This window comes from Scomber scombrus, chromosome 15 (genome assembly GCF_963691925.1).
Source record: "Scomber scombrus chromosome 15, fScoSco1.1, whole genome shotgun sequence".
NCBI classification, from domain to species: domain Eukaryota; kingdom Metazoa; phylum Chordata; class Actinopteri; order Scombriformes; family Scombridae; genus Scomber; species Scomber scombrus.
The window spans coordinates 26,352,306-26,377,509 of record NC_084984.1 but is presented as its reverse complement, the minus strand read 5'-3'; the positions used below and the strand labels follow the sequence as shown (position 1 = coordinate 26,377,509).

The following is a 25,204-nucleotide window of genomic DNA, read 5'->3' as shown; positions in this document are numbered from 1 at the left end:
CGTGGCAAGCAGATGCCTTTGCAGTACTGCAAGTGGAAGGTGATGGAGATGGCAGCTGTGCTGACAGTGTGCGCTACGCAGTTGAAGAAGCACTTGGCATTTTCGACTGACCTGGCTCGGGAGGGGTGCATGGTGCTGGGCAGGACTCCGATGACTCAGCTCCCTTCATAGTCGACACTCCCCCAAGCTTTCCCCTCTCCCCAAGGGGACATCTGAAGTTTATCAGTGAGGGGGGAGCCCAGCATGCGCAGCTGTCTCCCGCCTCGCCATGGACTGCCAGCACTGGCTCTTTTCCAAGACCTCCCGGGCTTCACCTACTCATAGCTTCCCACAGCAAGATGTCTGTATCCCAGAATCACTGTGTCAGGGTTTTCCCAGTGTGGCCTTGCATTTAAGATGCTTGACCCTTCATTGATGCAGTGTTTTCCAACCCCCGACAGATTAGGGCACTGGTGGCTCTCTGCAATCCCTCCACCCACCTCCACACCACAGTGGACGGAGTGAGGAGGCACACTTCTAACTGTGGCAGCCAGTGCTGCAGCTCACCCCAGCCCACTCCTGCACTGCATCTTCCTCCTTTCTAGTGACTGCGGCTCAGCAAGTTCCATGATGTCCTGCTGCCAGGGGCCAACATCTGGTCCAACCTGCTCAAAGAGCCACCTTGTGAACAGCAGCACCAATGACGCAGAGAGATGCAGAGAACCTTTTTTTTTTTTTGTCCAGCAGTCCAGAGACTGCTGGACACAACAATTAATTTTGAAACACCCACCTGTCACTAAAGATCAGTTTCCTCACATTCAGTTTGTCTTTGTTAACACTGAGTATTTAGCAACTGTTTCTACTGAGAAACAATCCCCCACATACGTTACATCTGCTGCACACACACACACATACACTTGTAGCTGAGGCAGTCCTGTCGCTCACATTATTATGAGCAAGAATCAGTTCTTGTCTGAAGTGTGCACAAGCGTCCATGCACACTCTCCGCCTTTCTTGTCTCTCCACTTCCCACTAATCAGTGTGAGTTAGTGGAGGTTTTTCGCCATACCATGATTCAGACTCAGAGTCTCTCGCCCCCGCCCCCCCATGGCCAGTGTTGAGCGAGCACTTGAGTCACACAGCGGCGGTGATGGCACTGCACTGGTTGTCAGAAATGTTCACAGAGGCTTCACAGATGTTTTCACATCCACTTTCAGAGCACTGCTCAGTGTGGCAAAGTCTGCTTTCCATGAACGAATGGATGGAAATATTAATACCAGTGGGCTATGCTCTCCAGTTCACAAGCCAACACCGCCCCCAAACTGTCAAGGCCTGACTATTGGAGACTGTCATGTCATCTCAGACAGAGATAGCTGCTCTGATGACAGAATTGTCATAGCTTCTGGAAAAAGGAACTATTTCCAGAGTTCCCCCAGGCATGGAGAATGAGGGATGAATACAGGCGGAATGAGACCTGTCTTTTTTCAACAAATCTGTAATGAAGAAACCTTTTCATATGTTAACCATAAAACATATGCTGGTGTATGTGCCTCCCAGTGATTGGTTCATATCCATTGATATCCTCAGGCACTGGGATTTCCTGCTTTTCTCGTGTAGAGGAGTGCATTATCATTAAAACCATTTCCCCTTTGGTTACTCTCTAGCTCTATGCACTTTCTTCAGATGTGTTGAAACAGCCCTGCCATTACACAGGAAAGACGTCAGTCTTATTTTACCTGGTCAACCTCATTGATATGCCATCTTTTAGAGAGAGCACAGCGCTCCACACAGTAGAGCTTGTAAAACACCACTCTCTCCTGGGTTTTACCATAAACTGGCAAAGGAGCTCTTCCCTCTCCTACCAGACAATAATCTACCTGGGAATCATGAAAGCAAAACTGTCCCCAGCTAGGCTAGACGTGCTCAGCTCTCTGCTGTCGTGCATCACGGCTTACAGAGTGGCAATGGCACTATCTGTGATGCACCTACTAGGCATGATGTCAGCCAGGCACGTTTTTCCTCACATGAGAAAAGTCCAGCCATCTCTACCTCAACCTGATACATCACAAAAGATGCATGATAACTCCCTCCCTGCAGGCAGTTCTGGCATATTGTAAAAACCCTCACGTTCTTTTGACAGGAGTTTCCCATCCCGCCTTTCTCTGGCCATTTCTCCACAGTGCTCAAAGTGCTGAAACACTTTGCCCCACTGCTGACAGAGAAGCATACGGTAGTATTGACAGACAATATGACAACAGCAGTGTATATAAATCATGCGGGCAGTGTTCATTCAGCTTGGCTGCTGGAAATGGTCAGAAGCCTCCAGCTGTGGTCTCAGATGAACCTGTGCTCCATCAGAACACACATGTCACAAGCAAACAGAACCGAGCCCGATGTCACATGGATACCCCTCCCAAAATGGGTCGATGTTAAAATACCACACTTATTGTTTTGTTGTTATTGTTGTTGAGAATAGGGGTGGATCTGTGTGCCTCATGAGAAGATGTGCATGCTATGGTTCTCTGTATGCACTTGATGATCCTCCACTGGGAGTGGATGCCTTCTAGCACACATTCAAGTAGAGTTTAACGGTCATTATGGTGGCCCCTGAATGTCATGGTTCCATGACACACATGACATTGATAGCTGCTATCAGGGAAGCCATGGCTTTTCCCATGGTGCAGAGATGCACCCTCGCAGTTGGATAGCTTAATCCTATACTTTCCAGTGATAGGCCAGCATTTATGGGCCTGGCTCTTGAACGGGAATGCTTGGGGAAATCAGGGTTTTCCCCTGCAGTGGTACACACTATCCACGCGGCAGGGGCACCTTCTACTGTAGCTTGTTACGCAGAGAAATGGTCCTCTCATCAGCTCAGATCACACATCTTATGTGTTAACCTTCCTCCAGCTGTTAGTAGATAGAAATCTAGCTCCATCTTCAGTTCAAACATATGATGCAGCTTTTTCGTCCTGTCATAAAGGCTATGGAGAGAGATCTGTGTTTGTGAGAGCAGTGTGTCTGCTGGTTGAGTACTTCTTGAAACGAGTCAGAAGAGAGAGACCTGTTATGCATTCTTGGCACCGCGGTGGGATTTACCTCAGGTGTCATGTGTTCTGGGTGGACACACTTTCTAGCCACTTCTGCAAATCTCTCTGTTACCAAAGACAGCACTTCTCCCCGCCTTGACTTTGGCAATAATAGTAAATTACTTATTTGTGCTCTCACTCTCCCTGTCTTATCTCATTATCAGAGAAGACGGGATCACAGCCACTCTGCGGCCAAATCCCACATTCATGCCCAAGGTCATAACCAGCTCTTTTAGATCAAGAGATATTTTCCTGGAAGGTTTCTTCCCTCCTGATCCCAGAAGGGAAAGAGAAGGAAAATCAAACCGACTCTGCCCTGTGCATGTATTGTCTTATTGTGTGGCTCACACAGTGGGCTTCAGACAGACACAGCAGCTATTTGTACATTACAGAGAGCATTTGCAGCAGAAGCCTCTGATAAAACAGTGCTTGGCCCACTGGTTGTATGACAATATCACACAGGCACATGTCCCAGTGGGGGTGGATCTCCCACTGGGAGTGCACACTCGACAAGGGATTTGTCCGTCTCCACAGCTCTTGTCAGAGAAGTGGCAGTGGCCGACATTTTTGCAGCAGCTTCACGATTTCACCATGTCACTTGCGCAACACATCTGAGTCCTCTCTGACTCATTCAGTATTGAATGTGCTCAACGGTCAGTGACACACTGTCAGCTCTGGACACCTTATGCACACACTGTCATCTTGGTAGAGAGCCATTATATGCACTACAAGCTGGCATATATTCAAAACTCTCTCTTGGCTTGTTTATATGAGTCTCTGGAACTCCTACAGTGCATAGCAATCATCCTTGCCTGCTCTCCCAACATCAGTTCACTGTTTGTAAAATGTGTGCTTGCGTACTCGCTGTGGGCACCTGCGCACACCATGTGGTATGCTCCTCTACTCACATCATCATGGATTAGTGAGCTATTCGCCCTCTCATTCCTGCTATGCTTGCATTTGGGACTTTTAACAGTTTGTTTTTAAAGAGCATCCCTGCTCTCTCGCAGCAGCAGGGGAGTCATGAAGTGTAATGCTTTCACTCTGACCATTCACACTGGGCCTACAGCAAAGGAGGACCATGGCTGGCACAGCTTATGCCATTTTTATCTTTCTTGTGCACTGCACTTATGGGGTTGTGAAATGGTGTGTGCTTAATGCTTGTGGACTCTGTGGCTCGTTGGGGCATTGGCCACATCCCAATAGCAACAGCTCTTAGAGTGTGAAGATTCAGGGCCCACTGCTCCACCAACATCAGCTGAAGAGAAAGCTGGCGTATTTGGGAGCAGATCTCAGTTCGAGCTTGTATACCAGAGATGCAGACCTGAGAGAGGCAAAACAACAGATCTACAGCTATACTCGTAGAATCTGGGGTTATGCATAACCGACATAACTTTGTTTACTGTCTTAATTAAGTTTCCCTCAGACTGTTATTTAGGTTATCTGTACTTATTCAGTGTTATTTTCATCAGCTTTCTGCAGACCTCCCTGCATTTTCTTGTGTCCTTTGTGGTAAAAACATCGGAGAGGCCCGCTGCTTTACAATGTCAGCTACATCTGAATACAAAGCAGCAGCAGCAGCAGGAGGGATTCCTGCTCCCAACACTTTCTGCTGTACTCAGAAAGAGGGGGAAAAAAAGCAGAGGAATGATTCAGTCTTACAGTACAGCCTCAAGCTACTTCACCTCTCATTGACACAAGGAATGAAAGTACATCTGAAACCTGCTTAATTGATCCACGGAGACCATTTAGTTCAGTCAGCTTTGCGAAAGAGATGAAACTTAACAACTTAATGAACAAACTGTGGTTCAGATGTTCTGTCAGCAGCAGGTGAAGAGTGGAGAGCCAACAATATACAATGTAGATCTGATTAGCCAAGGCCGAGGAGATGGTTCTCTTTGGAGACCAATACTAGCATCCCAAACACATCTGAAATGATAATAATAATAATAGTACTCAGCGGTAGCATTAGTAGCAGCAGCAGTATTATCAATGTTAGTAGCAGCAGTACTATAGCAGTAGAAGCAGTGGGAATAGCATTAGTAGTAGCAGCAGTATTATCAATGTTAGTAGCAGCAGTAGAAATAGTGGTGGTACCATTAGCCAACAGCAATAATATACGCAGCAGTAATATCAGTAAAAGCAGCAGTGATAGGGATAGCAGTAAATGTAATATCAGTCACAGCAACAGTATTATGAATGTTAGTAACAGCAGTACTATATTAGTTAATGCACCGGTAGTAGCATTATTAGCAGCAGTACTGGATATTGTAGCACTCATAGAAGATGGTTGGATATTTATTAATAGTAGTAACAGTATCTAACTTGCAGTGTTAAGGATCAGCTGCAGTGATGTTTTTGCTGTAGTTGAACTTGTTGTTGAGGTGAATGAACTCCAGGCAGACTCAGTCCTTCATGGATGGTTTGCCTCTTTGTGTCTCGGTGGGGGTTGTACCGACACGGATTTAACTTCATTTATAGATGAACTTCATCATGAATTTAACTTCAGTACAAAATATGTTTCCATGGAGACCTCACATCCAACTGTGTCCTGTCAAAGTGGCTAATTAGTTAATGAAGCACGTGGTGACACCGCCCCTGAGAGGGGGAGAGTGACAGTGAAGGAGGATATATGGAGGAATTTAGCAAACACACATCGATTCAATTTGCCCCTTTCTTTTTCTCTCCCTCTACCTCCTTCTGTCTCTCCTCTCCTCTCTCCCTCCTCCCCTCTCGGTAATCAGTTCTGCTGTAATCAATTAGCAGGATGAGGAGCAGCAGAGGGAACAGGTGCAGCTAAATGTTAATGAAATCCTCTTTGGCCGTTGTCTCAGTAACACCGGCTGAATATTTAAACTGCTTGTTGGCTCGATGACTTACACCACAGCTGATGGAGGGAAATGCACACCTTCACTCTGCGTGTGTGTGTGTGTGCGTGTGTGATACAATCTGTATGTGTAAGTGGCCGTCTGGTTCTGTTCGGCACATGTTTTGTATTAATTGAGAATCCACTTCGAAACATGCTGTTACTGAATATTGGAGCGGACGTGTACTAGTACGTCTCTACTTTCTGACTCATAAACCTAGTCTTTTGCACTCAGCCGGAATCCCCTTGGTTCCCGCTGCAGATTAAAATCAAAATTAAAAAAATACAGGTCCAAAATATATAATTTTCATTTTTACTAAAGAAGCTTTTAATTTAACCTAACCCTAACCCTAACCCTTTCCTCTCCTTTTCTAAGCAGACAGTACTTAAGCAGGATGAAATATTACATTTGTCAAGGACTATTTTCAGCAGTGGATGAATACACATTTGGTGCTCGTGTGAGTATTTCTGGAAGCAGGGTGGAGTGTTTTCATGGTAATAAAGCAACATGTCACCCAGTCCAACAGCGTGTGGGAGACAATAAAACTAATGAAAACAAAACCCTAAATTGTGGTTCAAGTCGGCTCATCTGCCAAACACACCAAATACGACTGGATGTACTAAGAGGACCGGAGAGCAATGTTCCACGATTGGCACTCCGCTCATGCGTGAACATTACACAATGCGGAGTGAAAGCAGCACGTTAGCAGAGCAGCAGCAGCAGGTTCACTTCTTCATCAGCGTCTACATGAGATCGTTAGGGAGCGATATTGAGCGTAGGTCAACCGTGCTTCGGCAGCATTCAGAGCCCGACGCTCAACAGTGTAGTTACGTGGTTTAAATGGAAGAAATTGTAAATGAAGCGTAAAAAAACCCTCTTTGGAGGCAATTATATGTACATGCTGTACATCACAGGTGAAACATGAGCTGACATGCAGCCTGTGCTGATCGTGGTATTGATTAAAATAGAAGTGTATCTTTGCTGTCAGACATGTGTGAGATATGACTGAAAAATACAGCTGAAACACAAGTTATATTGCTGTGGATGACTTCTGCACACCCGAATGAAAACTAAATAACTAACAAGATATGGTTCTTCAAGACTTTAGATTTCCATTGGACATAATGGTTCATTATTTGTGTATTTGTGATATTCTAATAAAACATTTAGTTATAAGGTTACAGCAGTTCAATTGTGATGTTTATAGTAAATGTGTGTTACCTGCAATCACCCTAACCCCTAAATTACCTCACAGCTGGGTGCTATTTGTGTTTCAGTCTACATTACATGGGCAATCAATATAGTATGTTAATATTTGACATTGTGTCAATGAACACTGTATATAAAAGCGCCGATTTCGGCTCAAAACGTTGATTTGTTTAATGTAATGCAATAGAAGGGAATGTTCTACAGTGTTGTGAGTCAATAGAAAGCCAAAATCACATGTCAAGTATTTAAGTAAAATTACTGTGTATATTCTGATATTGTCCAACTCTTAATTTGCGATTCCAATATCACCTGAAACCGATATATTCAGGCTTTTTACACCAAAACTTGTAAACATAACATATCTCCTATTGTGGAATTAACACATTATTCCTAATTTTATTGTGACGGTTAGCGACCCACGAGTCTAGCGTGCTGTTGTTATACGTCATCAAACCCGCGCCGGTAAACGACCCATGCTGCGTTCATGCAGGCTCGGAAATGCTGAAGCCTACAGGACAAACATCGGTTATAAAAACCGATACCGATACTTCCCGATATTACATTTTTAAGTAAATATCGGCCCTCCGATATTATCGGACAACCCTAGTCTCAGGTGATCCGAGGACAAGTGGACAGCCGAGACACATTGCTGTTCACATCTGTCTTTATTCTGCGTCTCAAGCTGACGATGTGTCCAGATTTTGTTACTACATCGCTTCAGCTAGAAGGTCATAGAACTTCCCGCTCACAGTTATTACATCAGTAAGACAAGCAGCAGATTTGTTTTTAGTGCAGGCTAAGAGCTAATAAAAATGTTCCAAGAACTAATGGTATGTTCCATTTACCTCTGAAGTTGGAAGTATGAGCTGGGAATGATGTCACACCTGAGTTTGTATCGTTCCAGTTTAGAAGTCAGAAAACCAGTTCTAACCAGGTCAGCCATTAATAGCAATACCAGTTGATAAAAACACATTTCGCTGTATTTTGCACATACAAACAGTGTAGCAACATGTCCACAGATAGAAGTTGGACAGTGCTGTTTGTACAACTGATTAAATGAGACACAAATAAGACAAAACTTCTAATAAACAGGATGTTACTACAACTTCCACACTGTTGACCATCTGGGATTTTGAGGTTGCGGCTGGTGAGGTTTGTCGGACTTTCTGAGTTGGAAATCCGAGTCCAGGGGTGTTCCAGTTGAAATTTCTGACTAAAGAACTGTACTTGTAAATTCCGACTTCTGAGTATAATCAGAATGCACCATAATATTCACGTATGGGCTATTCCAACTGTCCGCTACTCCAACCACGTACATCTGCGCTTACCTCCATTCTTTCAACCGTTTATTGAATCAACCGCCACGTCCTGCGTTGATTACGTATTTTCACACACATTAGCATTTACACTACAACAGATATGTGGTCAGACGCGTCCCAGACCCCCCCGCCAAGTGGTTTGAGATATCGGATCACAATGCGTCTCGGAGGTTGTTTACACTTGTATTTAGCGCCGTCCACTTGTTATCACCAGAGACGCATGTTAAAGCCAGGTGTAAACAGGGTGAATGTGTATGCATACACTAGGGATTAGATTAGGCTAAGTGGTTTTATTGAAAATACTCCAAATCTCTACATTTCTTCCAACCATAATGATAAACAGATAGTCGTAATAGAAGAAAGAGATAATCCGTGGGACAACAAAGAGACAGGTGGATGCAACAGAGAGAGAAAGAAAGGCATGGATCAAATCTTTTCCCCCCTTTCTTTTCTAATTCATTAATCTTCATTCATTAACGTTCAACCCACCTATCACATACACACACACACACACACAGACACACACAGGGTCATACCGAGTATATGAGCAGGATGGTTGATGGCAGCTGCCTCACAGAGCAGAGCACACTGGGGGCCGAGCAAACATCTGCTGCGTGTGTGTGTATGTGTGTGTCAGAGGTGGGTTGTTAACATGCAAATAAAGCAATTAAAATTCATGCAACAACACACCCAAACATACACAGCAACACACGCTCACACACACTCACAGAAATACATGCAATACTTATACACAAATACACACTCGAGCATGCAGAGAAATTTAAATCCTCTAACTGAGAGGATCCAGTAGCGCACACACACACACACCGGCTCAGCATCACACTCATCTGAACAAAAAATAGACATAACAAAATCCAGATTTACAGTCCAGTTTCACATCTCGCTGTGATGAAAGCATGAACACAGTCAAACATGGTGCTACATCCACACTGTATGTTTGTTACATGGTGATGACAGGTGGTTAAATAACATTTTACATCGTTTTTGGGTGAAAATGGTAAATGGGTTGAATTTGTATAGCGCCTTTTAGTCTTCCAACAACTCAAAGCCCTTTTTACAACCACAAGAGCCATTCCCCCATTCACACACACATTCATACACTGATGGCACAGCCTTCAGGAGCAAGAATCGAACCGCCGACTTTACGATTTGCTCTACCTCCCTGAGCCAAAGTCAACTGATCTCGTTAAATTGATTGTATTGTTTGTGTCTTGTGGTTTTTCAGAGCATCAAGGTGTCATGGCAGCCGCCTCCACGCAGCACCCAAAACGGCATCATCACCGCTTACAAGATCAAATACAGAAAGACGGGTCGCCGTGGAGACCAGGAGGCCATAGAACCCAACAACTTCTGGTATTTGTTCACAGGTGAGGCTCTTTTGTTCAGTCAGTCATTTAGTTTGAATTTGTAAGTCCAGCTGAACTTTCAGGTGTAATTTCATTTTAAGGTGCAGCGTGTAGGATTTACTGGCATCTTGTGATGAGGTCGAACATGTAAATAATCCTCCTCTAATGTAGGTGAACGTATGGTTGCTATCATACTCGCAAAAAAACAAGAAAGGGCCAGTGTTTGGTTTGTCCATTGTGGGCTACTGTACATGGTGGTGCAATATGGCGGCGTCCATATCCCGTGTAGTATAAAGGGTTCATTCCAAGGTAATGAAAACAGGATTCTTAGTTTCACGTGATTATACATTAATTAAAACATACTTATGAAAATGATTTCTGATGCCGCTACATTCTACACACTGCACCTTTAAAATCTCACACACTGCACCTTTTAAATAATAAAAGTTACATTTTTAAAAAGGCATCAATAATTTCTTTAAACTCCTAGGAATTGTAATAATAAAAAAACAATGTAGCTACAAGGCTCAGAAGAATAAGTAATAACAGGCTTTTGATACACACATAATACTTGTCAGAATGATGAATTCATTTTAAGGGTTGTTGACAAAAAGAAAAATGTAGAAAATCAGCCCTAACATTTGCCTTTTATTCTTCTTCTTCTTTTTCAATAAGCACCTAGACTGTAAAAATCTTGAATTTGTCTTAAAAACCAAGACGATTAAATTGACTGTGGAGATGTGAGAAAGATTTATCAGATGAATGCTGTCAGGTCCTCCCAGCAGCATCCTCCAAATAGTGTCCGTTTCAGAGACAGAGAGAAAATTCAAATCCTCAAGATATGGATCGTGTGTGTGTGTTTGTGTGTGTGTGTATATGCACGCTCTAATGTGTGTGACACAGCAGGCTTAATTTGTGTGTTCCTGTTTTTTTCCTGTTCTGCGTGTACAGTATCTATTTGCATGCATTTTCGTGTGTGTGCGCGTGTGAGTGTGTGCATGTCTGCATTCAAACTGCCACCAGCTATTATTTCAATTTGAGGATTGCAGGATTTAAATGAAACTGATCTTCCTTTTCATTATTTTCCACTGATGGCTATCTTCATATGTCTTTCCGCTCAGAAATTCATTCCCCAGTGGCAGGTGTGTGTGTGTGTGTGTGTGTGTGTGTGCGTGTGTTTGTGTGTGAGAGAAAGAGAATGAGCGAGGGATGCTGTCAGCAGCAATCACTTCTGTTCAATGCGTTAGAATAAAAAACTACATTTCAATAAATAAAAAAAAGCTTCAGCGAGGAGATGAAAAGAACGACAGATTAAACCTTTATTAACTCATTAATTTTACTCTCCAATTTACACTACACAGACTCAGAAGTGACACAGGTGATTACATCTGCAGTCAGAGAGAATCAATATCAAAGGCTTTAAATTCTCCTGTTTGTTTGTTCTCTGTCTGACTTGTTATTCCAGTCAAAATTAGAACTAAAGTAGGTTGAGACTAAAGATGTGACAGTGTGTGGCGCTACACTTCTACTACCAAAGTGGAAAAACACACAACTGTCCAAAACGATTTCAGTAGAGAAGACGACCGCAAGTTCCAGAAACCGCTGCTGTTAGAAACATTCATTTAGAGAGTTTCACACTGTGCTGCTGTGTTGTTAAAGAAAGTAACAAAGCATTCGGAATAGAGTAGTGAAACAAGAGGAGCTGCTGGTCCTGGAAGTATTTAATCCAATTGGAAAATCCCAAAAATGTTGAAGTCAGGAATAGGTAAAGTCAAGAATGAAGTCCAGAGTTCTGTCACAAGTCAATCAGGAACTGCAATATCCAAATCAAAAATAGAATAGAATAGAAATAGAAAGCTTTATTGTCATTATAAATGACATATAATAAGAGTACAGGTGCCACTCCATCTGTGCTTTAAAAACAGATAAAACCATGACAACCAGATAAAAACATGACGCACACGCAACAACAACAACAGATGACATAGAATAAAGAGATTTAATAGTTTTAATAGTTTAAGTTTTAAGTTCTAAATCAAGTCCAACCTGTCATGTTCTAAACAAGTCATTATGTGCTCTTCAACACATTTAATGACACTTTAAACTAGTAAAGACAAATGACATAATACTAGTGTTTCATAGGAAAGATATAAAAATAAAACAGGTTAAAAAAAACATGAATGTTATATAAGATGGAAAATCAAACCCACTTGATGAAATAGAAATAAGATAATGTGAGAGTGCAGTATATAGAAGGTAAGTATTTCAGCCTGTGTTGAGTTCACATGTACATTCTCATTTTATCTCCATCTATCCTTTAAAGCCCACTTTGGGAAAAGAAGTGTGATATACCCTGAACCAGTGGTCTCCAACCCTACTCCTGGACAGCTACTGCCCTCCATGTTTTAGGTATCTCGACACTCTTAACACACCTGATTCTAATAATGAACCCGTTATCAAGCCTTTGACAAACTTCAGCTGCTTGATAACGAGTTCATTGTTAGAGTGGTGAGATACCTAAAACATGGACAGTAGCTCTACAGGAGCTGGGTTGGAGACCACCGGTTTGTACATATCACCAGTCAATGACAGGACTGACACATAGAAAACAGACAATCCTTCACACACACTTACATTCATACCTACAGGCTATTTAGAGTCATTAACTGAAGCTGCATCACCCTCAGAGAAGCCAGGAAGTAACAAACTCCACACAGGAAGACCTCAGATGTCCCAACAAGAGCACTTTAGCTTCCTGAATAATTTACAGTGTATTTATATGATGTCATATGTGTTAGATGTAAGCTTTGTTTGCTGTGCTGGATTGCTCTAAGCAAAATGATACCTATGAGCCTGAGCTGCCGCTGCCATGGAGAGGAGACCAATCAAAAATGAAAGGAAAGCAGTAAAAATTGATACCTGTCACCATGACTACTGAATTTATCCCAAACTGAAACAAACCTATTTTAAACTGCTAAATGTTTTATCAGGTTTATAGTTGTGTAGTGTAATGTTTAGCTTCAGCTCAATGTAAGCAGAACACACAATGGAATTTAAAGATCTGTCACTGGATTTGTTTTAAATGCATCTTGGGAGTCATAGTTGGCTTTTCTTCTTCAGTTGTTATGTACTCAGGTTTCTAGCTTTGAAACCTGAGGACTGGATGTCTCTAACACAGTTGTTCATCATGTTTCATATGTTTAATCCAACTCTCAAATGTTCTCCAAGTGAAATCAGAGAAAATAAACCAGCCTTCCATTTTTCAATAGATTTTTGCTGTATTAACATGTTTTTTTTTATTCAACAATGTGGACAATAAAGTTGCTAACTACCTAAAAACCCTCCTCTGGATGGTGATTCATGGGTATTGTAGTACTTGCAGCCATCCCACAGACTAAATTGATGCAGAAAACTTGATTAGTGTGAAAGAAGATGAAACATTTGTACCCTGCAGTATGGCACACTCCTCCAGTACACTCCTGAATGTCAGTGTTAATGAACAGTGAGATAACTTTTAAAACATAAATGTCACATAGAACCTTGCAGTAGAGTCAAACTCCCTCTGAACCAGCAGCAGTGTCCATTTCTCTGCTTCCACAATATTATTACAGCTGTTGCTATAGAAACCTCAGAAATATTTATAACAGCACAGGTAAACAGCAGTATAGTTCACATATAAATGATTTTGGTGTCTAAATGTCAGTTATAATGACACGCTCTCTCTCTCTCTCTGCAGGCCTGGAGAAAGGCAGTCAGTACAGTTTCCAGGTAGCAGCCATGACAGCCAATGGAACGGGTCCAGCCAGCGAATGGTACACCGCCGAGACGCCGGAGAACGACCTGGATGGTAATAAAAAGAGAGAGACTGTGTGTGTGGGTGTGTGTGTGTGTGTTTGTGAGAGCAGTGATCTGTACAACATCATGTAAATACCTCCACTGTCCCAACACACACATAAATATTTAACCAGTTAAGGCTGAGATGGATGGATGGAGAGATTTGCCTCAGGGGAGGTGGAAGGAAGGAGAGGGAAGGGGGGACGTGGTGAGTGAGGAGGGACGGGAAGGGTTGGTCGGAGGAGGAGGAGGAGGAGGAGGAAGAAATAGAGAGGCGAAAGGAAGACATGACAGGAAAAAGGATACGACCAAAAACAAATGAAATAATACATAATTAATATATGATATAAATAATCTATGCACTGACAGATTCTAGGTTAAAGGAAGTTAGGAGAAGTCTTTATCTGGTCTTCAGTCTCATGGCCACCAGCACTTCAGACTGTCAGAGCAGTAAACTGAGAAAATGGAAACAAATAGGAAAGTTGTCTCTCTATTTTTCATCCATCAGAACCAGAAACCATTCTGGTTTTAATGCATATTAGGGTCTCATTAGACTGCTGTTTGAAATATGAGAGAAAAAAAACACATAAGCAGCGCCAGTGAACAGCGCCCACATGAACAGTATTAAATATGCGACTTGACCGCTCGCCATAAAACAATAACATGGAATTTCATCAATGCAAACGTGTTAGGAGCCCCCCTGTACCTTCTACGACGGGACTTTGGTCCACTAATGAAATATCCACGGGTAGGGCTGGGTATCGTTTTTAAAAATGACTTAAAGTGATACTGATACCAACTGAGTACTTCATTAGATACTCATGGCTACTGAACTGATAAGCACGTTAACTCAAATTCACCACGACTTCACCACCACAGACGGGTTGTAGCTGCTGTGGCAGTGGACCAATCACATGTTGCATTAAATCAAAGAAAGCTTGCATTGATTGGCTGTGAGATAAATCATTCAGTAGTATTCAATGTAAAGGTTTTGGTTTGACGGGAGATGTTTTGATGCTGCTTGGTATCGATTTATTTCAGTCAATACCTTGAAGTTATAGAGTACCGATACCCAGCCCTATCCACGGGGGATATTTCTATTTTAAGGGACTTAACTGGTTTAGCAGCGTTGGAGCAAAGACCCTGGTACAGCCCATCATTGTAGAACCTTTGAATACAGTGCGTATCTCAATGGGTTTAGGCCATTCCCATTCTGAGGTGTGACAGATAGTATGGATATCGTTGTGGTTGGTGGGGATGCCCACGTCAACGTACGGCAATAAACTCCGGATAACCATGTTCTATGGTGATGCCGATGCTTTCTGCATTCATTCAGACTCTGCTGTTAAAGGCAAAAAGAAACAAAGACTAGAAAACCAATCATTTAGGTCTGGTCAGCAAATGGTTTCTGTATAATATAAAGATGTTCATCCATGAAGAATAAAATGAAAGTGACAGGAAGCGAAAGAATAAAATAAGTAATGAAGGTATGAAGAGAGACAGCAAAGCAAAACAACCCACAAACAGAATGCCAACTCTTGGGTTTGGTCTTCTAAACATTGTAGCAGAGAAATGAGAAAAGCTGACCTCAGGTTGGAGCTCAGTGTGGACTCTGTGGTCAGCAGGAAGCTGCCGAGATAAAAAACAAACACATCTATGCTAACTGTGTTTCCAGGCTGGAACAGAGGGAGACGCAAATCTGATTTCAATGGATTATCACTCAATAAAGTGATATGAAGCTTCTCCCCCGAGGACCTAGAGGATGTTAATCTGATCTAATCTGATCTAATCTGATGCTGAGGAATAACACAAAGTGTCAGGGCTTATTAGGGCTAAATACACAGCTAACAGGGTTAGCATCTGTTAGCCGCAGCTGCTACAGAAACTGCTGCAGGCGTTAGTTTTTAAAAACTGCTGGTAGTGGAGGTCATACACACAGTCAGAAAACTACAACCACCCTGTTTTCTTCTTCTTTGGTGTGATGTTTTGTTGTTTGTGTGTTTTCACAGAGAGTCAGGTGCCCGACCAGCCCAGTTCTCTACATGTCAGGCCGCTTCCAAACAGCATCATCATGTCCTGGACCCCACCGCTCAGCCCCAACATCCTGGTCCGAGGTTACATCATCGGCTACGGAGTGGGAAGCCCCTACGCCGAGACGGTCCGAGTGGACAGCAAGCAGAGATACTACTCCATCGAAAACCTGGGTGAGACGGTGGAGGATGGCAGAGGAAGCAGAATATATTAGTTTTATCTCTGGGTGTCTCATGCAGAGATTTGGTCCAGGTCATGTTTAGCTGTGTGTAGGTCAGCGTCACCTTAATTAAATCTAATTGGGGTTGTGAGTAAGACAGCACAGGGACAGCTTCTTCATAAAATGTCCCTTCCAACAATGCTGCATTACAAAACCACATTTCCATCAACTCCCTACAGAGACTTTTATATTAGTGTAGAAGAAGACCAAACTTGATAAATTGAGCATAAAGCAGTCAACAGGTCTGATGGGTTTTATTAGCTGTCCAGACACCACTGACTGTGCTCATTTGACTTCTTTATTGTTTCATTTATCACAGCGTTGACCTTATACAACCTGTTGTTCTACTATTGGACATTAGAAGTGTTTATGACTTTCATGGACCACTCAGAGATTCTAGGTTAATACAAACATATACGCATTGAGAGCTAGTTTGTTTGTCTTTGTGGTCATTTATAAAAACACCATCATAAAAAGAATCAACATATAGTGCACAACAGATTATATGTCCAACAGGGTCATACATCCATGAAAACCGTATGTCTAAATCCAGTGAAAGGGTCAAATGATCATAAACATCCATTAGTTTTGGTTTATTATTATTAATAACAATAATAATAATAATAATAATATACTCCTGTTAACAACAACTATAACTATTATTATTATTTTTGTCAGTAGTAGTAATAGTAGTATTTATCGAGCATCTTTCATACAAGATATGTAGCTCAAAGTGCTTTACAGAGAAAAATACAATACAATAAAACTACAGCAAATAAACAAATAATAAAAATAAAAAAGACATTTAGTAAAAATGAGTTAAAATGACACTAATGAAAAGCCAGATTAAATAAATATGTTTTCAGCTGTGGTTAATAAATGTCTCTTACAGCTTCAGGTAGACTGTTCCATCGTTTTGGAGCAGAGTTAAAGAAGGTGAACTGTGAACATTAGGTTGACCAACATCAATATCAGGGTCATTGTTTCAAAGTTCCTATGATTTAGTTTGGGAAACTTTCCCATGAAAGTCAGTCAGTCATTCAGCATGTGTAACAGATGTTTCACAGTAGTTTTAAGGAGCCCCAGTGGTTTGGAAACTGTGTCAGTCAGTGAGTGACAAACTTTCTTATCGACCTATTGGCCTATTTTTTCAGTTGTTCCATTTCTGGTTTTGTCTCTTAACTTCTTGTTTCTGGCTGTAGAAACTACAAGTAAAACAGTCTTTGTCCTGATTGGTCCACACAGCCTGCTATGCCTTCCTCTTAGTTGGAATCACACATCCAGAGAACAAACAGCATGTATGAGAAGACGTTATATGACCTAATTTTGACTTGTTTCAGGGGACTCTGCGAGGCAGGGAATTTCAAATGCCTGCTCAGTGCCTTGCTAAAAGGCAGAGTGGCAGTGATGTTTGACACCAGTTAACAGAGCCAGAGACTCCCGCTGAGAGAGAGGGAGGGATAAATATCAAAAGATTATGAGCAGAAGATACATCAGATATTCTTTTTCCCCATCACAGTCTAACTCCTTATCTTCTCTTTTATCCCAAACAGTCTTATCAGCTCCAAAATGACCCATCAATCCATTCATTCACATTTCCAACGTGCCTATCAACAGCAAACATGTCATATTTTCATCCTGCCGACAAAGTGTCAATATTGACACAGCGCTCCCACGTCCCATTAATTCATTATGATGAAATCCCCGTTTAATTACAATCAATAATTTAAAAGAATTTAATAAGAAAGCAGCTTGAGGTGGAAATCTAATTGTGAAAGGTTGAAAAAGGAGGAAACATCCTCCCCAGCGGGCCGCAACAAGCAATTTGCATGCCAAAGAAGACAATAACAAATTGGGTGAGTTTTTATACGCGGTTGAAAATTCCCCATCTCAGGTCTCATAATGGCAGAGTAATGAAAAATAAAAATCCGAGCCGCTGAGTTGCACGCACACATGGGAGCGGGCGCGCATATGTACACGCCATTTATAATTCATGGCGATCATTAATTCACGTGATGAGGCATCTGGGGAGCAGAGTGGGGGCGGTGTTTGTTTAACTGATGCGAGGGTTCCACGATGCCACGAGGAGGGAACACGCGGCGACACCAGCAGGGGCAAAGCCGCCGCATGACAATCAGTACGCACACATATCTGCTGCTTTCATGTGTGACAGTCAGGTCACGACTGAAGAAAAGCAGGTTCCTTTAGCTGAGGAAACGACTTTCACTATTTGACGGGGTGGGAAAAAAAAGTAGAGACAAACTACTGTAAATGTCTTAAACCTCAACCAGCACTATTTAGATATTGTCATGTTGTTTCTCAATGTATTGTTTTCTGAGGTAAATTAAGATCCTACCAATATAAGGCAGGTTAATAGTTTTTAGAGTGATTTAATATGTTGGTTGTATAAGACCTGAAGCTCATTGTGAACATAGTAAATCCAAAGTAGATGAGAGAAGAATGTAAGAAATGTAAAAATTCAATTACAATACATTTACAATAGAATTACTTAAGTATGTAAAGCTAATTATCTCAACACTCAAATCTAAATTGTATGTATTTATTTATTTATTATTTATATAGTTTAACCCTCCTGTTGTCTCCCTGTCCACCATGAAGCTATCGTCCTCGCAGGTCAAAATTGACCTGGTCTAGTTTCACTTCATAAAGCATAACGTATAAATTATCACCTAATTCTATTCATTCATTCATTCTGCATGCCGCTTATCCCGTAGAGGTTCTCAGGGGTGCTGATCCAATCCCACACCTACAGGAAATGTAGAGTGACGGTTTAACCTCACTAGCATGTTTTTTGGTCTGTGGGAGGAAGCTGGAGAACCCTGAGAGAACCCACGCAGACACGAGGAGAACACAGAGGGGACTCTTGCTGTGAGGCGACAGTGCTACCCACTGCACCGCCCACTGCACCGCCCACTGCACCGCCAACACACTGTGTTAGACCTTTTTAACCAACTTTATTCTGATTATTACCACAGGTTTTATACATATTTTTTGGAAATGATGGTCAATAGGCCTCATTTAAATGAAAGTATAGCTCATTTTTGAATAAACGCCTGTTGTTCTCCTGGGTCAAAACTGATCTGAGGACAACAGAAGGGTTAGAGTTACAGGGACAGTTCATGTTAATAAACATATCTGTAAATGTGCCAGTTTAACCATCTTGGCCAATGTTCAACTCCAGTCCCTGGACAGCTGTAATAACAGCTACAAAAGACAGAAATACATCAAAATGAATAATTATGAATGTCATTTTAAATATCTCTCTCTCTTTCTGTGTTTCTCTCTCTCTCTCTGTTTCTCTCTCTCTCTCAGAGCCGAGCTCACACTATGTGATTTCCCTGAAGGCGTTCAATAACGCAGGAGAAGGAGTTCCTCTGTACGAGAGCGCCGTCACTCGATCTCTCACAGGTAGGCTCGCACGCAAAAAGAGTCAGTGATTGTAATCACAGTGATCTGTGTTTACAGTACAGTGCACTGCTGTTCACATACAGGTCTGTGATATGTGTCAGACATAATATCATGTTACCTATATAATTATATCAGATATGATGCGTGTGTCAGTGTCAGGATATTATATTATACTGATTTTTAAAAGAGTCTTACTAATATAGACAGAGTGCTGTGAAGTGTGATTGATGTGTGAATATGATGAGATGTGGCCATGGTAGCAGTACTAAGAATCAAAGTCATTTATCAGTACCAGCAGTGGCAATTATAGTTGTACTGATACTATTATATTAGCATTAGTATCAGTTGTAGCATTGCAGTGGTCATATTAATAATAGCTGTATAAGCAATGGAGTTAAAAAATTTCGATATTATATATTGGCTGATAATCTTATATAATATATATGTACATAACATGCACATTTTTTGCAATGTGATTATCAAAAACTGTATACTGTAACTATATATTAACTTGAATGTAGAAGAAGGATCAAATATACATAAAATGCTGCCTATGTAACTTTGAAAAAAAAAATTGGCACATCAGACAACATATATGCCGATACTGATATATCAGCTGACTCAAATAAGCAGTTTTAATAGAAGTCTAGTATCATGTGCAGTATTAGCAGCAGTAGCAGGAGTTGAAGTAGCAGGGTTCTTAGATGTGTTTGAGTTGATGTATTTGAGGACTTTAAAAAGAAAAGATTTTAATGTGACACTCTGACAGGTTGACCTCAGTCTGAATCCAACAGCACCGAATCCTGAAATATTCATAGTGAAGAAACTGTTTTCACACATCAGTCAAACCCCATGTAGGTGTACATCATATTCTGTAGGTACACTGCTTATATACTGTATGGTGCGTTTGATGACACACACAACCATTACTGCATGCATATGAGCATGTAACACACACTCATAATTAAAGGACCACAGTCCTAAAAAAATAATGATATTTTACGGTGTGACATCACTGTAGTTAAAGTCTAGTTAGGTTTACCACTTAGTTAAGGTTAGGGAAAGATCATGATTTGGACTTTGTACTTTTTGTCATCTATCTCGCCATCCAACCAACCCACCACCTCATGTTATGCAAATTCGACACCGTATATTGACGTCATCTGAACTGCGTCATTTCATTCGTAAACATAACTTAAGATCGTTTTTGCCTTGTGAATTTCAGACCTATGCTTTAGTTTTTCTTGTGAGGGCGAGCTGGAATGTGTGTGTGAGAAAGAGAGAGAAAGAGTGACTCATTAGCTCTTCCTGCAGACTATGGGCTGTAGAAGTGAGATAAATGAAACACATCCAACTCTCAGCCAAGTTTCATCTTATGAATTAAACAGCCGGCCCTCCTCTGTTCACCCAGCAGCCTGCAGCTGACATAAATCCTTTATTACTCTCATAAAAACGCCACATTTCTGAGGTTTTTCAACCGTCATGATGTGATGATAGTCACAAGAAGAAGAAAAAAAGAAAGAGAAAAAGAACAGCAGCAGAGACCACTCAGCTAGCCGCAGTTTTCTTCGCCTTCATTACAGGAGGCTTTATAGTGAATCTTTCCAAAAGGAGATTATTTTTAACATGTGCTTGTTGTCTTCGTGTGAGATGTCTGTCAGAGGAAGAGGAAGAGGAAGAACAAGTGTTAAGAGAGGAGACATGAAGGTCAGATCTGGATCTCAGAGAGGGGGAGAAAAACAGTTGAGGAGTAAGAGCATAGAGAGACATTTGAGGGACTTTAATCAAAGCTTATCAGAGGAGGAGGAGGGGAGCAAGAGAGAGAAATATGTGAGAAATTGAAAAAGCATTGAGACAGGCACATGGAAACAGAAAAATAACAACTTTCGTCTTTTGGCTGAAGTAGCTTTTAATGGGCAGTGATTACATTCATCAATTCTATCGAGATACTGAGTTCTATAGACCTATGTTAACACACTTAAGGGTTCTGCAGAAATATATAAATACATCTGGATTTCTGTATAGATTCATTAACACAGGGAGTTCTATAGATATTATAGGTGCTGTTATTTAATTTATTTCTGTTTACAGGATATATTGATTATTTAGGATGAATTATTGATTAAAAACAATTAATTTTTATTTGTGGCAGTAAGGTGCGCCCTCCTCCCTCCTCTGGTGGTGAGGGCGGGGCTTAATCTTTAAGCAGCGATACCGTCATTGACAGTCTGTCTGGATGTTTTTTGGCCACTACAGATATACATAGGCACATCTGGCCTACAGTAGAAACATATTAACACACCTGGATATTTATAGAAAAAGGTTAACACATCTGGGGCCGATTTCCCTGACACGGTTTGAGTCTAGTCTACAGTTGTTTCTCAGTGGATATTTCCACAAAATCTAGTCTAGTCTTTATCTCTGTCTGAGAAACTGGACTCTGGAGTTCTCTAAAGATTTGTAGATATCAGTAGACCTGGAGAACTACATACACATATCTATAGTTCCAGAGCGACACATCTGGATTTCTGCTGAGATATACAGTCTAGCATGCAGTGGTAGTGTGACAGTGAGGAGTTGATAAGCTGAGACCCTGAGGGCTGAGACAGAAACTAAACCCATTACTGTTCTGACAAGGTCAACAGTAACACACACACACACACACACACACACACTCGCACTCACACACACTTTCTGTCTTGTCATGCCAGGACAAGCAGAATTCTCTGTCACTTTATGGCGGCAGGCTGCCGGAGAGTATTTTATGAGAGCTTTAAAAAACGGTTCGTTAACGGTTGGATCCTCGTTAATATACTGCCTCGTCCTCGCCTCGCCACCCCCACACTGCAGAGACACAAGTGATCCTCAACCAACCGCCACGCCGCCATTTAATCAACAACTGGAGGACCGCAGAGAGAGAGAGAGAGAGGAAAAACAGGGGGAAGGGACAAGAGCAATATGAAAGGATGGAGGGAAAAAGAGGAGGAGGAAGGGGGAACAGAGTGAAATGAGGGAGGGATGGGTGAGGTAAATGAGGGAAGAGGATTGAAGTAAAGACAGGAGAGAAGGAAGAGGGGAAGGGGGGGAATGGAGGGAAGGGAGGGAACAAGGAAGTCCCGAATAAATGTGAGTAAAAGGGACGAAGAAAAGTGAGCAGACGGAGGAGGGATGTGGAGAGTAATAAAAAGAAGGGAGTTAGGGAGAAGAGAGTAGACGGAGGAGTGCAGTGGGGGAGGAGGAAGAGGAGGTGTGTCCTCCTTCCTCATCAGTATTCTGTCCAGGCCGGGGCTTTATTGTGATGCTGGACGACCAGTTTAACCACGACAAGGCCTCCCGCAGCTCGCCCCGCAGCTCCAAACACCTCCTTCATCAATCTCTCTCTCCCTCTCTCTCTCTCTCTCTCTCTCTCTCTGCTGGCCTGCAGCTGTACATCTCTCTTCAACAACAGCACATTAGATGTCAGTGTTGATTCTCTCAGCGGTCTGGTTTACACTGCAGTAACAAACGGGACATACCTGCTTTATCTCCCAGAACTGATCCCGCCTTCACACCAACCCACAAAGTCATAGATTCAGTTCAGTATTCAAATGGTTTAAATCTCAAACTGAAGTAATTGATTGCTTATTGTCCAGCATCACCGTTAAGAAGCCGACCTCAGCCAATCAGATCACACAGTTGGTCAGGTTTAAAAGAAAACTGGGATTTACTACAGCTTTGTGCCTCATTTCTTTTAGTCATAATAACATTGTACTCATTAAGTTCATAGCTGAGATGTGGGAACACAGCTTCATCTTTAAATAGTCTGATGGGGCAAGAAACACGAGCGATGAGATGATCAGACAGGTTGGAAACGAGCCAATAATTCAACCAGAGTCTCTGAACCGAAATTGATCGCACCTGAAGTAATCCTGGTAAAAACCCTTCATTACACAGAAAGACTGTTACGAAAAATGAGTCTGTAAACTGTGACAGATGCTTACCTCAGTTTAGTCTATACTTTGTGTTTTGTCTCATCATCCAACTGTTCGTTATCTCTTCACCTGCCTGATGTCAGCCATTAACTACAAAAATAAAACCCAAGCTGTAATAAACTAAAGTGGCTCATTTATATGAACGCAGTGAGAACCACCACAGTCATTTACCAAAGCTGGAATTTGTTTCCACGTGCTGCTGGTGAAAGTGTAACTGACACGATGTTCCAACTACAGTAATGATAGCAAAGCATTCACAGTTAAATGTAAATTAAGGCTGGGTGATATGGACAAAATCAAATATTACCTCTATCAATATTGTAGGGATGACTATTGCTGTGCTTTCACAATATATTTGCACAATGAGATCTTTGATAAATAATCATTGGTAATGTGTAGGGCTTTGTATCGGTACTCAATGCTCTTAAGGTATCAACCAAAATAAATTAATCAATATCAATCAATCTTTATTTATATAGCACCAAATCACAACAAAAGTCATCTCAAGTCACTTTACACATAGAGCAGGTCTAGACCGTACTCTTTAATTTCATTTAAAGAGACCCAACATTCCCACATGAGCAAGCACTTGGCGACAGTGGCAATCCATACCAAGTAGTATCAAAACGTCTCCCATCAAACGATACCTTTCTGCACCCAGAGCTAGAAAATATGATTATTTGTACGGACTTGCTCACAGCCAATCAACACAAGCGTTCTTCAATTTAATGCGACATGTGATTGGCCCACTGCCACAGCAGCTACAACCCATCTGTGGCTAAAATATGTCTACACTACACGCCTGTTACACCAGATAAAAGACAGAGCACTAAATGTAGAATGGGTATAGAATGAAGTACTCAGTTTGTATCACTTTAACAGTACTGGTATTGTAATTTCTTAAAAGATACCCAGCCTTAGTAATGTGGATATAATCACTAAGTGGGAACAGATAGGAGAGTCTGGTAAGTTCAGAAAATCACATGATTTAATTGTAATTCAGCCTTCAAAACCAAGAAAACACACTTATGCCATATCATGATATTACAATATCCCAAATCTAAGCTGATATCTACATGTAGTCTCAAATCATGATATTGATATATTGCCCAGCCCTACTGTGAATATCCTCAGTGGATCAGCTAACAGCAGTGATGTTGGGAGTTAAGTCTTTATTATAGTGACAGTAGAGGGTAGACAGTAAATGCTGACATATAAAAAAGTTACACAATTTCAATATTTTAATGAAAATAAGTTAGACATGTCAGCTGTAATGGCTAGGACAAACGAATGTCATAACTTGGTCCAGTGATTTTGAACCATCAGCTGGGCAGTTTTGGCTTTTGAGCTCCATTTGAACAAGGGCGTCCTCGGGCTGCCGTACAACAGTGCCAGTTTAAATAATAAGTCTGCTTTTAACCCACATAGTAACCAACAGAGATCCCACCCGCACTTTGCCCCAGAATCAGTTATAATACTTAAAGTGAATATGAGGGCTGATGATGATGTTGAGCCTGAGGAGAGAGACTGTAGAGCGAGAAATTATTTGTTCCAGTTACACTTCTAAAACTGTGTGTGTGTGTGTGTGCGTGTGTGCGAAGGCTCTAAGATAAAAATAGATGTTAAAATCATTTCTCATAAAGGAAAATCTGCTGCAGAGGGAGAGACAGAAATCATCTTCATCTGGTCTTATTTATGCTGATTTTATAGAAATAAGTGGGTTTTTTTTTTCATTTCCATTGTCCTTCATTTATATACAAGAAACTGGAGCAACATTTAAATTAGTCTTCATCTTTCTCCGAATTGTTCTTATAATTTGTATTTAATATTCATACATTTTATTATACATTTTTAATTCTGATTCCATTGTTTGTTTTCTTAGTTATCTC

The 25,204-nt window shown here is 41.5% G+C and overlaps 1 protein-coding gene across 1 annotated transcript in view; it reads left to right on the top strand.

Moving 5' to 3' along the window:
* dcc (DCC netrin 1 receptor) overlaps positions 1-25,204 on the top strand; it is a 185,162-nt gene that overhangs the window by 97,094 nt on the left and 62,864 nt on the right. The window contains exons 13-16 of the mRNA XM_062434208.1: positions 9,710-9,851; positions 13,567-13,677; positions 15,674-15,868; positions 19,249-19,344. Coding sequence (XP_062290192.1) covers positions 9,710-9,851; positions 13,567-13,677; positions 15,674-15,868; positions 19,249-19,344 — 544 coding nt within the window. The remainder of the gene's footprint in view (positions 1-9,709; positions 9,852-13,566; positions 13,678-15,673; positions 15,869-19,248; positions 19,345-25,204) is intronic.